General features: G+C 46.4%; 1 protein-coding gene across 1 annotated transcript in view; it reads right to left on the bottom strand.

Moving 5' to 3' along the window:
- The window catches only part of LOC138246551 (sialic acid-binding Ig-like lectin 13), a 286183-nt gene that overhangs the window by 98012 nt on the left and 173752 nt on the right, over positions 1-14419 (bottom strand). The window contains exon 6 of the mRNA XM_069201221.1: positions 13230-13490. Coding sequence (XP_069057322.1) covers positions 13230-13490 — 261 coding nt within the window. The remainder of the gene's footprint in view (positions 1-13229; positions 13491-14419) is intronic.

Below are 14419 nucleotides of genomic sequence, written 5' to 3'. Positions count from 1 at the left end.
GTTCATGTCTCTTAAGCAACTTGTTTTAAAGATATAGTTGAGGTCACTGGAATTTAGTAATTTATTTCCCTACTACTTTGTTTGCTGCATAATTATGGATTTGCCACATAATCCATCATCTTTCGCACGGTTTGTAGATTTTTAACAAAAAACGTTCTTCTAGTTTGAACGGTTCAAATGTTACTAAGAACATAGTCAGTTCTGTTGCCACATAATGAAAAACCCTATGCAAAGACTAACGTTCACTTTTCTGCTGCTGATTGCTGCATTTGACAACAGATTAGTACTAATACGCTGAAACCTTTGCTCAGATAGTGCTACCATTTATAAAGTGACAAAATAATGAGATAACAATATTACAAAATGTGCTGCATTATGCAGCATAACTTGAATTTTCTTGTCGCATAATTTTGTACTTCCTGCCACATAATTCCAGTGGCCCAGGGAATAGTATGTTTTGAAATGTACAGGCTCACATGAATAGATAAGCCCATGAAACTTCTGACACTGTATGTACTGTTTTCTATTATCAACAGCAGTAGAACACACATATTGACATAAGTACAAACTCTCACACATGCACAACTGTGTCCCAAACGTCTGTACACTTCCCTTCAGCATTGAATAGACACAAAATCCACACTTCCAAGTCAGCTACATACATCCACCAAGCTGTTGTCTCCAGCCTTGCTCTTAAATTCCATAAAGTTTGCAGTTCAGATTACATACATTTTTATCCTGTGCTAGCATACACGTTAACTATTTCAGCACTGAAAACTCCTGTCTAGCGCTGGAATAATGGCACAGAAAAGATTTGTGAATGGTGTTTTTATAGCACATCTTGGACAGGTGATAATAAAAGGATAAGAGGGAGAAATGGCAAGGCAAATATTACTTGTAGCAAATCACAAACATTTCATGGTCACCTTCCATAGTGTTTATCGATGAAAATGGTAACAGTAGAAAGTGGATGATCACAGTTGTTCTGGCCTACTGAATGCACCATGTATCAGCAGTGCTCTACGTTTTTCACATCTATGTGAGGCAATTGTTTTGAATTGTGAGAAATTGTAGTCATGTTTTCACCTGCACAGTGCTACCTCTCTGCTCGTTAAATCTCTTGTATGTAAAGAAAAAAGGTTAGAGCCCGCCTATAACTTACCTTTAATTACCATTGGCTGGCTACCACATCATTTTTGTTTCATTGCTTTGTAGTGTTTAGCTCCTCCTTCTTCTTCCTCCTGGGCTTCGAGTCTTCGTCCTGCCGTGGATCCTGACAGGTACTGTCTAATAGTAATTCTTCTGTTCGCTAAATGCGGACCTCTAAGTACTTAGGGCCAGATGTAGCAAAGTGTTTGCGTGTCGCAAACGGCGAAGAACGCCATTTGCCAGGCGCAAATGCCCCTCTGCTATGCAGAAATGCATTTTGCGAGTCGGGGTGTTCCCTTCCTATTTGCGACTCGCAATGCTTTTCAATTTAATTTGCGACCGCAAAAGCGGTCGCAAATGAAATCGCAGTTACCATCCACTTGAAGTGGATGGTAACCCAGTCCCAAATGGGAAGGGGTCCCCATGGGACCCATTCCCAAAAAAACGAAACTAAAGGTTTCGTTTTTTTTTTCCAAATGCAGCTCATTTTCCTTTAAGGAAAACGGGCTGCAGATGGAAACAAAAAACTGCTTTATTAAAAAGCAGTCACGGACATGGTGGTCTGCTGACTCCAGCAGGCCACCATCCCCGTGAGTGCCCATACTCGCAATGGGGTCGCAAACTGCGACCCAACTCATTAATATTAATGAAGTGGGTCTTTGCAACCCCATTGCGAGTTGCAGAAGGTCTCGCACGGACTCGCAAATTGCAAGTCGCAATTTGTTTTTTTCCTACATCTGGCCCTTAATTGTGACCAATTCACGATGCAGTGAGTGCCCTAATGCAACAGGTTTGGCCACCTCTATAGTGACAGGATACACACAGGGACTTCCTCCAGTGACCAGTGGACCTGAGACTGCACTAAACTGCTCCAAAGCTCTAAAAGCCACCTGCACATCTTCCGTCATGAATCTCATCTATAGCATCATATAGTAATAGGTGGGGGCAGTGCCATTAATCACAAGCTCGTAACAGTGGGCGCACTGACCCAGGACATCGGCCCGTGGTCATAGTTCTATGACAAATAACACAGGTGAGAGCTGGCAGCTCCTACCAACTGCATAACAGAATTGAAACCACCCGTTTTCACTCAGGCCATCAGGTTTATGTACTGCAGCTTAGTCCATTTGATGTAGCCACTTCTGCAGCTGGACATAACTGTTAATGATTTTTATTTTTTTTTCAATTTGTTTTCAACTCTTTATGATTTATCAATGCATTTCTCGTTGACACTTGAGGAACCATTACATTATGCCAGTTATTTGGTAATAATTTAGGTTCCCAGTAGCATTCTATCCTCTTTAAGGGAACACATCATTTTTCATTGAAGACAAAGAGATGTGAGTGATGTTCCCTTGGTGTATCATGTCAGCACCCTGATTGGTAATATATAAACTCAGCATTGGTAATATACACAATCAGCATTTATTTGTGTTGTGTTGTTTTAATAACAATGCAGTTCTCTGGAACTTCAGCAAAGTCAGTTATTGTGACGAAAAAAGGGTTATGGCATTATGAATTCACTGCCTGGCAGGATCAGGGTAAAAGGTCATAACATATTTTTCTGTGATGTCACTGAGATCAAAAAGATGTTGAATACTGCTTCCATTACCCCTGGCATTTTGGTGAATCAACGTCCATTGCATAGTGGTGAGCTGGAGGTATGGTGGGTACAGGTGTGCCAGGGAGGCACAGGAGGCATGGAGAGAGAAATAGTGGCAGGGAGAAACAGTGGAAATGTACTGTAAAAAAACAGCAAGGAGAGGCAGGGTGATCACTGGAGGATCTTGAGACATGAAGATATTAAACCCCAATTGAAATATTAATCTCCTTGCCTCATATAAATTGATGCAGCTGGGATCGGTATTGGGGTGATGCAGAGTATGAGTTTGTGTCGTGCCTGCATGTTATGCTTCTAAACACAGCCGACTTTAGTGAACTCTGTGTGGTGCAGCACCAGAGTATGGAGGTAAGAAAGTGGAGGTCAAGGGCTCTACTCTCATGCTAGATGTGCACAGGAAAGGGCCTGTTTGCAGAAGTGAACCACCACTGCATGCATTACTTTCATTTATTTTTTGCATGATCTAGATATCAACCGACCCCCATAATAATTAGCTCCATAAGCATCTACGTAGTATTACTTTAAGAGACCAGGCACCAGTAAAATGTATAGCTTGAAAGCTGTGGTAAAGTTCATATAAAAGACTTCAAAGGAACTTTGTATCAACTGCATCATTTTGTAGGCAGGTGAGCCATGCGTGTGTGCACCAACAAAATAACTCAGCCACTTTTTTTCTTTTTAGTTACTGGTCTGTGTTGCATTATTAAAAAGACAAAATCAATCAAACATGTTTTTTTAAGTATTGGGAAGGGAAAGGACAACCAATGGGGGAACCAAAGCAATGGAGAAAGGAGGAGTAGAAGGCAGAGTTAGGGTGGGGAGCTTAATTGGGGGGAGGAAGCAACACCGGAGCTGAGGAACACAGGGGGATCGAGGTGGAAGCAAAACAGGGGAGTGCATTAAATTTGTATGGAAGGACGATAGCTACATATGCACTACACTGTTCACACTTGCTGTCCACTGTGTGCATCCACTCTCTACCCTGTACGTATGTCCTCCACATCCACTCTTCAAAATATACATACACTCCCTGAGTTTGACATAAATTGTCCACCCTTTGTGTACTCTCCATCCGCAAGATGCACTCTCCACCCTATCCATGCACACCCTGTGTATCCACTCTCCACTCTGTATTTTCATTTTCTATTATCCACACTCTTGTATTCTTCAAACCCCACACAACAAATGCAGTGCAGGGACTACCCTGTACATCCACTCTCAGTGGTCCACATCCTTTCTCTACATTGCGCATCCACTCTCCTAACCATCTCATCAGGTTATATAGCTGTTTTTATTCTCATTATCTGTTTCACCTTGTACCCTTGGTGTCAGCCCTATACTTATGCTCACTATGCTGAATATCTACTTTCCAAACTTTCACTTTGCATGTACTTTCAACAATACATTGATTGTCTGATCTTTAAATCTGTTCTCCAACCTTTACATCCTTTCAAAGCCCTCTGCATCCACTCTCCAAGTCCCACCTCAACTCTCCATGCACTGCCCCTATCTTCATCCAATCCTTCCTCTCCTCATGCACTACATTAAATCTCCACTCTATACAGTTGCTTCTTACATTGGATTGCCCATCCATATATACACTTTTACTGTCACGTCTGGTCCTCAGCCTCTGTATTTGCCCTCTCAGAGTGCTCATCATCCAGTACTTGTGCTCTGCCCTCCACATTCTGTACTCTTCCCTCCAGTATCTGCATGCCTACCTTTGTATATGGCCACCACATTCCTCAGATTCATATTTGCTCTCTTTTAAATTTTTGCTCCCTGCTGTGTACAACCACTCTGCCCTGTATATCCACTCCCTGCCCTGTACATACTCTTTACCTTCCAAATAAGTCTTCTACTCTCCTTGTTCTCTTTCCAGCCATTAGTTGCTATCTTCACCATTTACATTCTTGCAACCCAATAGTTCTCTCTTCACCCTCCTCCTGTACCGTCCATGAGTCACACCCTTCAATCTATATCAGCCATCTATGTTCCACTGCCACTATTCATATCTGCACATCAGACTACCTTATTGAACACTGTATTAGAGCTTTCAGCTTTCATACCTCTCATTCACTCTCCATCAGGTATACCTGATCATCCACTCTCCATCCGATATCTCCACATATCTCTCCTCCACATGCATGCTACACTATGTACATGCACACTTACTCTTTGTTTGCATGCTTAATCTCAACTATCCACATGTGTATTCTACCCAGCAATTGCACTGCTAGTTTATATACATTGTTCACCCAGTGTATCCACTACGTACATCTGTTGTTCACCTCACATGTCTGATCTAAGCCTTCTGCATCCACTGTCCAAGTTTCATATCCTCTTTGAACCCTGTACATCTGTTCTCAAAGAACCACTTCAAAAACCACTTCTCCTCTCTATGCACTACATCCACCTCTTCACCACCTTATCTGCTAAATACTACACTCACCGACTCCCAGCCATTTTCATTCAGTGTCCCCTTTACAACTGCTAGTGATACCATTTTAGTTTCCTCTTTGTGAACTTTCTAGCCTTCAAATGCATCTTCTACATTCACTCTTTCCCACAATATCAGCTTTCCATCGCCACTAAACTCCCATTGACACTCCACTTCTGCTCATCTATAGCTTCCAAAATCACTCTCTAATTATCTCTTGAAACTGCTGTACAACTGCTACCCCCCCACTTCAGATCGATCCTTCAGTTATGCTTCATATCCACTCTCAACATCCACTATGCGCTGGGTTCTGTACAAGAACTCTTCACATCTCCTATCCAAATCTATCCTTACTGTTCGGTCCTGTGCTGCACTGTTCTACAATCCTTAAACAGGACTGAACTCTAGACATATTTGGCCTTAACATGACACTTACATGCCTACAGTCCCATGCTTTTCCCCCCACTAAATGTTAATATCTCCTCTCCACAGTTAGCCTCTGCTATCTACATAGGCCCTCATTATGACATTGGCGGTAAATAACGAATACCGCCACGGTGACTGCTGCCAACATACCGCAGCGGAGGCAAACATCTATCCAACAGAATATGATACATACAGGCAAAACCGACAGAAAACAGCCACAATCACAAATCCACCAGACACACTGAACGTGATAAACTGTCGGAACTACCACCCATACCGTTACGCTACCAATTATACGCCCTCCAAATAATGACCCACGAATCACCACAGATGACATTCGACGGTGGGAAACCATTGCTGTGATCACCACAAAGGTGAAGAAGGCCACCCAAATACAAACCAAGACAACATTGACCAGAATAAAAAACCCAGACCTGACACTAATACACACACCCCACACACCAACCAACAGCACTATAAAACACACACCCAGATCACCCACAATCTTTTGCTAACACAACAAGACGGATAGACTTAGTGACGCTAACAAAAAACAGAGCTGCACACACATATCACAACTACCTATTCATCCCACATGCACCACACACCACACACTAAACCACGTCACATATCACCCTCTGCACAACCTACACACACCACACAACACCAATGTCCCCACAAAGACACCCCCGTTTCACTGATGAGGAACTGCGGGTCATGGTTGAGGAAATAGTCAGGGTAGAGCCACAGCTGTTTGGCGCGCAGGCCCACCAGATATCCACTGCCAGAAAGATGGAGCTATGTCGGAAGATCGTGGACAGGGTGAACGCTGTGGGACTACATCCACGCACAAGGGACGACATAAGAAAGAGGTGGAACGACCTACAGGAAAAGGTGCGTTCCATTGCAGTAAGGCACCAGCTCGTCATCCAGAGGACTGGCAGTGGACCCCTACCTCCTCCCCCACAGCTGACAGCATGGGAGGATCAAGTCTTGGCAATCATGAATCATTAGGAACTCACTGGAGTAGCCAGAGGACGGGACACTGGTGAGTCAACATTTACAACCTATCACCCACCCATGCACGCACGCCATCTCGACCCCTCACCCTGACTCCCTTCACCCCACCCCATCCCACACAGTGCACCACCACAATTAACAAACCTAAATGCCAATCCCTGCATGCAATACCCACTGCATGCACATCCCTTACAGCCCTGCATGTACACCCACCACCAATGCATGCACAGCATGGAGAACTAACAATCCCACAAGGGATACACATTAGTCCTGCACAATGGCATGGGGTATGACTCCAGAAAGCATACACTGACATACATTAAGTGGGCCCTTAGGGCCACCTATACACCACACTCTGTGCCTTTGTAGTTGTGCCATCAGCTGTGGGACGCTGCTATTCCTCAGGACAAAGGTATCATGCACCACCCCAGGATTCTTGGCAGTGACATAGGAGATGTACTAGTCAGCAAGGCACACCATCTGGACATTGAGTGAGTAGAAATTCTTCTGATTCCTTTACACCTGTTCATTGGCCCTATGGCAATATGGGTCCCGTCAATGGCCCCAGTTGCATGTGGTATATATCCCATCACATAGAATCGAGCCTTCACAGTTGGTAAATCATCTACCTGGGGGAATGAGATGTAGCTGCACATGTGTTTGAGCATGGCAGACAAAACCCTTGCAAGCGCAATTGAGAACATTGGCTGTGACATTCCTGCAGCCAAGCCCACTGTCACCCGGAAAGAGCCAGTTGCCAGGAAATGGAGCACTGACAGTTCCTGCACAAGAGGGGGTATTACTGTGGTGCAACGGATAGCAGGTTGCATATCAGGCTCCATAGTCCTCCCTGTGTAGCCAAGTCCACAAGGGGTCTGTACACGGGTGCTTGCCTCCTCATCCTAGTCCTCTCAGTGGTTGGTACCTAAGGGACCCAAAAGTAAGAAGGGAGTGACAACAGGAACCATGAACTCACTACAGCAGTGTATACAGAGCATGCTTGTATGTTGGACACTGAAATTGAATAGGTGAATACATTAGACTAAAATGACGCACGTTTAAATCTGTACATGTGTACTAGCATAAGAAAATGGCATCCGCCTGTCCTGTATGCAGGGACAGGTGCAAGTGACCTCACTCCGCCAGCGTTCGCCTCATGGATGGAGGCGGTCTGCACCGCCGTGCAATTCCTCATTGGCTAACATGACCCTCTATGGAGTATGGGAACCAGTGATGATCAATGCTAGCGGTGATGGTGTTCACTGCCGCAGACGTGACCGCCATTTTCTTTCTACCACTTCACTTGATTCCTAACTTTCCACAAGACAACATCTCCACTGCGTGTGCTGCTGTGACCTGTGTCTGGAACCTGCCATGGCACATGCGACAGGGGAAAGGGCCCCAGCCTTCACGTCAGAAGAGTTGGAGAGGCTCGTGGATTGGGTCCTACCCCTGTATGGGCAGGTGTATGGGCCTCCAGACCAACAGGTGAGTTCATCATGGGTACGGTGAATGCGACATGGATGCATGGAGATGTAAGTGCCAGCAGTGTGTCATTGGGGGGGGTATGCCTGGTGGCAGTGTTAATACAGTGGCACGGGTCATGTGTGTGCCTGATGAGGGGCTAATGCAGTTTGCAGACCAACAGGGTGGATTGTCTTGTTTATGGTGTCCCACTGTGTGTTTCTTCTGCAGGTCAGCGTCCATCAGCAGTATGGTTGTGGCGTGCCATCGCCAAGGAAGTGCGGACCCTGGGGGTCTAAAGCAGGCAGAACACCCACTGCAGGAAACAGTGGGAGGACCTGAGATGCTAAGCCTGGAAGACCGCAGAGGCCCAGCTGGGGACGGCCTCCCAATGGAACCTGACCCCCCCTGATGGCCCTCATACTGCCAGGGGCGAATCCTGAGTTGGATGGGCCTGAGGGCATTACAGCAGCCACAAGGGGGTGAGTACAGTATGTTTGAAAACCATCTCTGTTGCCTGGCAAGGGATTTGGATGCAGGGGTCTAGTCAGTGGATGCCCCAATATGCCAGTTTAGACATTGCTGCGTGGTCCAGCTTAGGTCAATAGGGTAATATGCATGTTATTGATAGCTAGGTAGATGGCTTTCCATGTCAGACAGGGCTTAGTTGGACCCAGTGGGTGTGTAGCTGGCAGTGTTTGGCTCCTACCTGCTGTGGTACTTAGCCAATAGAAAGTCAATGTGGTCCATACTGCCCATTCTCAGTTTCAGTGTGTGACAGTGTGTGCTGTTGGTGCTGTGATTGACCCTATGCTCCCTGTATTTCTCCCCCCCTTCTCCTTTTGCCATCCTGTCCATGTGTGCATTAGCATAATCTGTCAAAGGAGCAGGGGCACTGGTGAGTGAGGGAGCTGCAGCACACGGGACCCCAGAGGCAGAATCCACTGACACCAAGGGGACCAGTGGGACAGAGGGCGAGGGTAGCACCACGGCGAGGACAGGAGATGATACCACTGACTCTGATTCCTCCTCCAATGGGAGCTCCCCGGTGGTGATGTACCCCTCTTGGACTACCTCAGCTACAGGTTCTACCGCCACCACATACCAGCACCGTCTCCCAGTAGCCCCCCACTGAGTCACCCGTGCCCGCTCACCCAGGAAGGTGGGCATCTCCTTCACCCCAGGCACCTCAGGCCCTGCCCCAGTCAGCCCTGCTGCCCTCAGTGAGGGGGCGATTGACCTCCTGAGATCCATCTCTGTAGGGCAGTCAACCATAGTGAATGCCATCCAGGGGCTGGTATATCCCAGATGCAGCAATGCAATGCCTTCCTGGAGGGCATTCATTGTGTCTTGGTGGCCCTACAGAGATCCTTTCAGGCTCTGGCCTCTTCACTGATGGCAGCCGGAGTCCCTGTTTCTTCTGTCCCGCCTCCAACTACCACTTCCAAGTCCCATTCTCCTCACCCCCAACCCATCCCATGCACACATTCAGACTAGCATGCACACAGAACATCACACAAGACTCGCACAGACAAACACAGGCAGCACACTTCAGTCCACATGCACTCACACAGCCAACCGACAGATGCACACACATCACCCACTGCCTCCACTGCCTCCACTATCTCCCCCTCCTCCTCCTCCCTCACAGTCACATCTGCACTCCCTCACCTGCATGCACTGCATCAACAGTCCCTGAACCTGCCACCTAGACAGCCTTGCCCACAGTCACCACAACAGCAGACCCGCAGACGACATGCACAGTGACCACCACAACCATCTCCACATCATGCAGCACACCCACCTCACTCGCAGACACCACCACAACACCCATCCACACATCCTGTTTGTCCTCCCCCACTCTGTCTGCCCCCTTCAAAGACACACAAACACTCAGACTCAGACCCCCAATAGCCATCCAGCTCACACATGCACACTGTCCATGCACCTGCACCCAAGTCCAGCACTCCTCCTCCTCCTCCAACCACTCCCTCCACCTCCACTCCCATCCATCCTCCCACATCCTGCCCCATTGACCCTAAGAAGCTTTTCCTTGCCTGCCTTGACCTCTTCCCTCCCCCTCCCCATATCCTGCCCATAAGAGGAAGGTCCCAACTCCCAGGACAGTACCTCAAGCACACAGTCTGACATTGTGCCACCCCCAAAGTCTCCAGCAGCCAGAAAGGGGCACATGAGTGCGACGCCGGCGCCCCGCACCAAGGACACTCCTCCACTCACAAAATGGAGAGCTAAAGTGCCGTCACCTCCCAAACAGACATCAAGAGCATGGAGCCATCTCCAAAACCTAGGGCCAAGAAGACACCTCCCAAGATCAAGGGCAAGGAGGCCCCCAACAAAAACAAAGCCCAAGGAGGCCCCAACTAAAACAAAGCCCAAGGAGGCACCAACGAAGACAAAGCCCAAGGAGACCCCAACAAAGACAAAGCTCAAGGAGGCCCCAACAAAGACAAAGCCCAAGGAAGTCCCTCCAGAACCAGTGGCCAAGGACATCCCTCCAGAACTAGTGGCCAAGGATAGCCCTCAAGAACCAGTGGCCAAGGACAGCCCTCATGAACCAGTGGCCAAGGACTGCCCTCCAGAACCAGTGGCCAAGGACATCCCTCTAGAACCAGTGGCTAAGTACACCCCTAAAGAACCAGTGGCCAAGGACAGCCCTCCAGAACCAGTGGCCAAGGACAGCCTTCAAGATCCAGTGGGCAAGGACAACCCTCATGAACTTGTGGCCAAGGACACCCCTTAAGAACCAGTGGCTAAGGACACCCCTTATGATCCAGTGGCCAAGGACAGTCGTCATGAAACAGTGGCCAAGGACAGCCCTCAGTAACCAGTGGGCAAGGGTCCCCTCCAGAACTAGTGGGCTAGGAGTCCCCTCAGTATCTAGTGGGCAAGGAGCCCCTCCAGAACCAGTGGAGTAAGAGCCCCCTCACAATGAGTTGCAACCCCGCACCCACCCCACTCCCCCACCCCCAACCCCTGAGGTGCCTGCCCAATTCCAGCATGATGCCCCTGAACAGTGGAGTCCCGATATTGTCAGGAGTCAAGTTGGGGCTTGGGCTTTGCCCTGTGGGTATTTGTGACTTTGAACTGGCCTTTGGGCCTGCATGTATATATGCAGTTGTATGTTCTTTGAATTTGATTTTTCATCCAACATGATTACAGTGGTTGGAACCAAGGTATGTGTCCTAGCCTTCTTTGCTCGTGGGTCCTGTTACTGTCAATTTACTCTGCAGCTGGTTCTGGGTGTGTGGTGTGTGTGTATGGCGTGTGTTGTGAGTGTCTGTGTAACTCTCCCCCCTTCTCCCTCCTTTGTGAGCTAGGCGGCTGTACTCACCGTTGTCATCTTCATCACCGTTGGTGCTCCAGGATGGCCATTGCGTGGTACAGCATCGAGAAGACTTGCAGTTCTGGTTCCATGGCGGCCACGGACTCCTCTGTGTCCCTGGAGGTGAGTGTCTCCTTTTATATCATGTGTTTCCGCCAGGCTTTTGATGTCATTGCTACAGCCCCGGAAATCCTGCTGGTGTGCTATCTCATAATATAGTGGACGGTTCCATGTCTTCCGCCTGCCTGTAGGTGGCTACCTCTGTGTTCAGTGGTCGTACCGCACTGGGGTTGGTGTGGTACACCCTGTACTCTACAATTTATGTCACTTATTCAAACCTCATTATCCATAACAACGTATCACCCTTCACACCAAACAGCCATTGTAAATACCATCATTTTCCTCAGCTGCTCACTCCCACTCACCACTCACTGTGTACCATTCACCCACACAACATCATAAAAGTGCAAGCCCATACCCACCAAAGTCATTCACAATAAAACTCTCAGCAGTCACCCTACTGCACTGAGTATATTGCCCACTCACCTGACTCGGAACTCACATGAAGTCCACACACAATACTTAGCAACTCTGTCTCACCCATAGCTCCTCACTGCTGCTCTACGCATCTGTAAAATTAACATGATAGTTTCAATTTAGAGAAAAAAATGATACTATGCATAACTGAACGCTGCTGCAAGTATCTTTAAATTGGGAATGATGTATGAAAATGTCACCTTTATGTGTTATTCCCTATTTAATTCCAAATGTATAGTATCACAGGTAGTAGTTGCTGTAAACAATTACCAGAATTGTGGTATTACCACACAATTGTGTCTGGAAGATGTTTGATGTTCACTAATTGAGGGCCCCTTTTTGCTTAATAGTACACTCCAGTGTTATTCAAGTCTACAGGAACTACCAAGGGAAGGAGACCTATCAATCACAGAAAGTGACGGTGACTCAATCTTCATGGAATCATGTCATAGTAACCTATTCAGAAGCGTTGGCGGTGCTATAGTAAGGTAATACAGTGACATACAGAAGTGGTCATAAAGTCATTGTGAAGTAATACAAAGAAATCCTGAAGTAATCATGAATCCAACCCCATTCCTAGGTGTCAGGCAATCATCATAAATTAATCTGCACTCTTCCCCTAGTTGTCATGGAGTCATCATGAAGTAATCTGCAGTCATCCCCTAGCTGTCATTGAGCCATCTTTAAGTAATCTGCCGTCATCCCCTAGTTGTCATGGAGTCATCGTGAAGTAATCTGCACTCATCCCCTAGCTGTCATGGAATCATCCCGTAGTCTTTAAAGATAAACACACATTTTTCAAGGAAGTAATCGGATTGCCATCCTGAAGTAGTTACTGTGATGACTGGTAGTCATCTTGTTTAAATATTTTGCCCTTGAGGCATACTTCAGGATGTTCTTTGGACGACTTCACATGATAATGACAGGAATAGCCGAGCTGAAGTCATCAGATGACTTGAAAATGACTCCAGGAAGATCTTCATTTTTGACTTGGGGAGGCCTGTCATCACCCCACACATGTGCTCCATGCTAAAGACCAATATAGATACCACGGGAAGCAGCAAAAGAGAGTGATATGTCCAGACTCCACAGTCAAGTTTGACAATACCCACTAATAAAATAATACTACATTATCATGGTATAACAAACAGTGTAGAACATTCATGAAAGGACATGCTCACTAGAAAACCTGGCATTGAATGTGTTATTTGGAAATGATTCATACTTACACTCCACAAGGACATTGACCAAGCTACTGTTAGATCCATGGATATTTCTTGCCACACAATAGTAGTCACCATCATCACTGGAAGTTACATTAAGGAGAGTCAGTTGTAGAGTACGAGAAGAGTCAGCAGATTTCTTCAGGATGTTCTCACTCTTCTTCCAGGTGAAACTGGAAAAGGGGTTACTGTCCACAGTGCAGTACAGAGTATAATCAAAGCCTTCTTGCATTACCATAAGAGACACAATAGGTGTTTGTGTTCCATCTGTAAAACATGTAACAACATAATGCACTGGGTTTATGTTTCTATTTACTATCTTTACATAGTATAAATGAATTCAATATATGTCTGATAACATTTCAAAAGGTTATTTTGAAGTATGGTGCAAATCTATATGTTTGATGTATATTTGTATGTATGTATATTTCTGTAACTCAAACCTAGCCAAAAGGCAGCAGAACTTGTACAGAGTGAAAGAGAAGCATAAAGTCGACAAGTGATTGAAGAGGTAGCTGGTTTATGGATGGTGAAGCAATTGTGATTTAGTGTCCTTTAAAGAGGTATGTCTTTAACTGTTTCATAAATTGAAGCTGTGTTATAGGAGTCCTTATGGGTATGGCGATGTTTCACTAGATCTTGGGAGCATAAATGGGAAAGACCTGTCATCTTGTCTTTTTTTTTTTACACCTTAGTCTGCAGTCTTTTGCTGTCCTGACTGTAGGTGTGCAGAGAATTACCAGAGATGGTGAGCTTGCCTGTGAGTGTTGGTTGTGATGTATTTTCTTAATGATGCATCTAGTTTTGAGATGGTGCAGGCTGGTAAGGAGAGTCAATAGTGTGCCATCAGGCTTGGAGTGATGGGATGATATTTCTAAAGTTCTTGCATGAGCTCTGGAGCATGAGTTCTGAGCATGTAGGATGCTCTTAAATTCTGCCAGTGTGGAGTCTGGGAGGTCGTGGAGCAGGACATTGCCACCAACCAAATGTAAGAGTTTGAGGGCTTGAACAGGAGGTCTGAAGTCGTTTTCTGTGAGAAATAGTTTCACTTTCTTTAGCAGAGAACTGAAACCAGGTCGTCTTTGTTTTTTTACCCTGTGGGGCATATTTAGGGGAGGCTTGCTCCACCAGAGCGTCACTTTTTTGATGCTGTGACGGAGCAAGCCTATTAACACATGTATGACTCAGCATGAAGC

Source organism: Pleurodeles waltl, chromosome 7, assembly GCF_031143425.1.
Source record: "Pleurodeles waltl isolate 20211129_DDA chromosome 7, aPleWal1.hap1.20221129, whole genome shotgun sequence".
Lineage (NCBI taxonomy): Eukaryota > Metazoa > Chordata > Amphibia > Caudata > Salamandridae > Pleurodeles > Pleurodeles waltl.
Note: the sequence above shows the minus strand (reverse complement) of the source record. Positions and strands in the feature narration are given on the sequence as shown.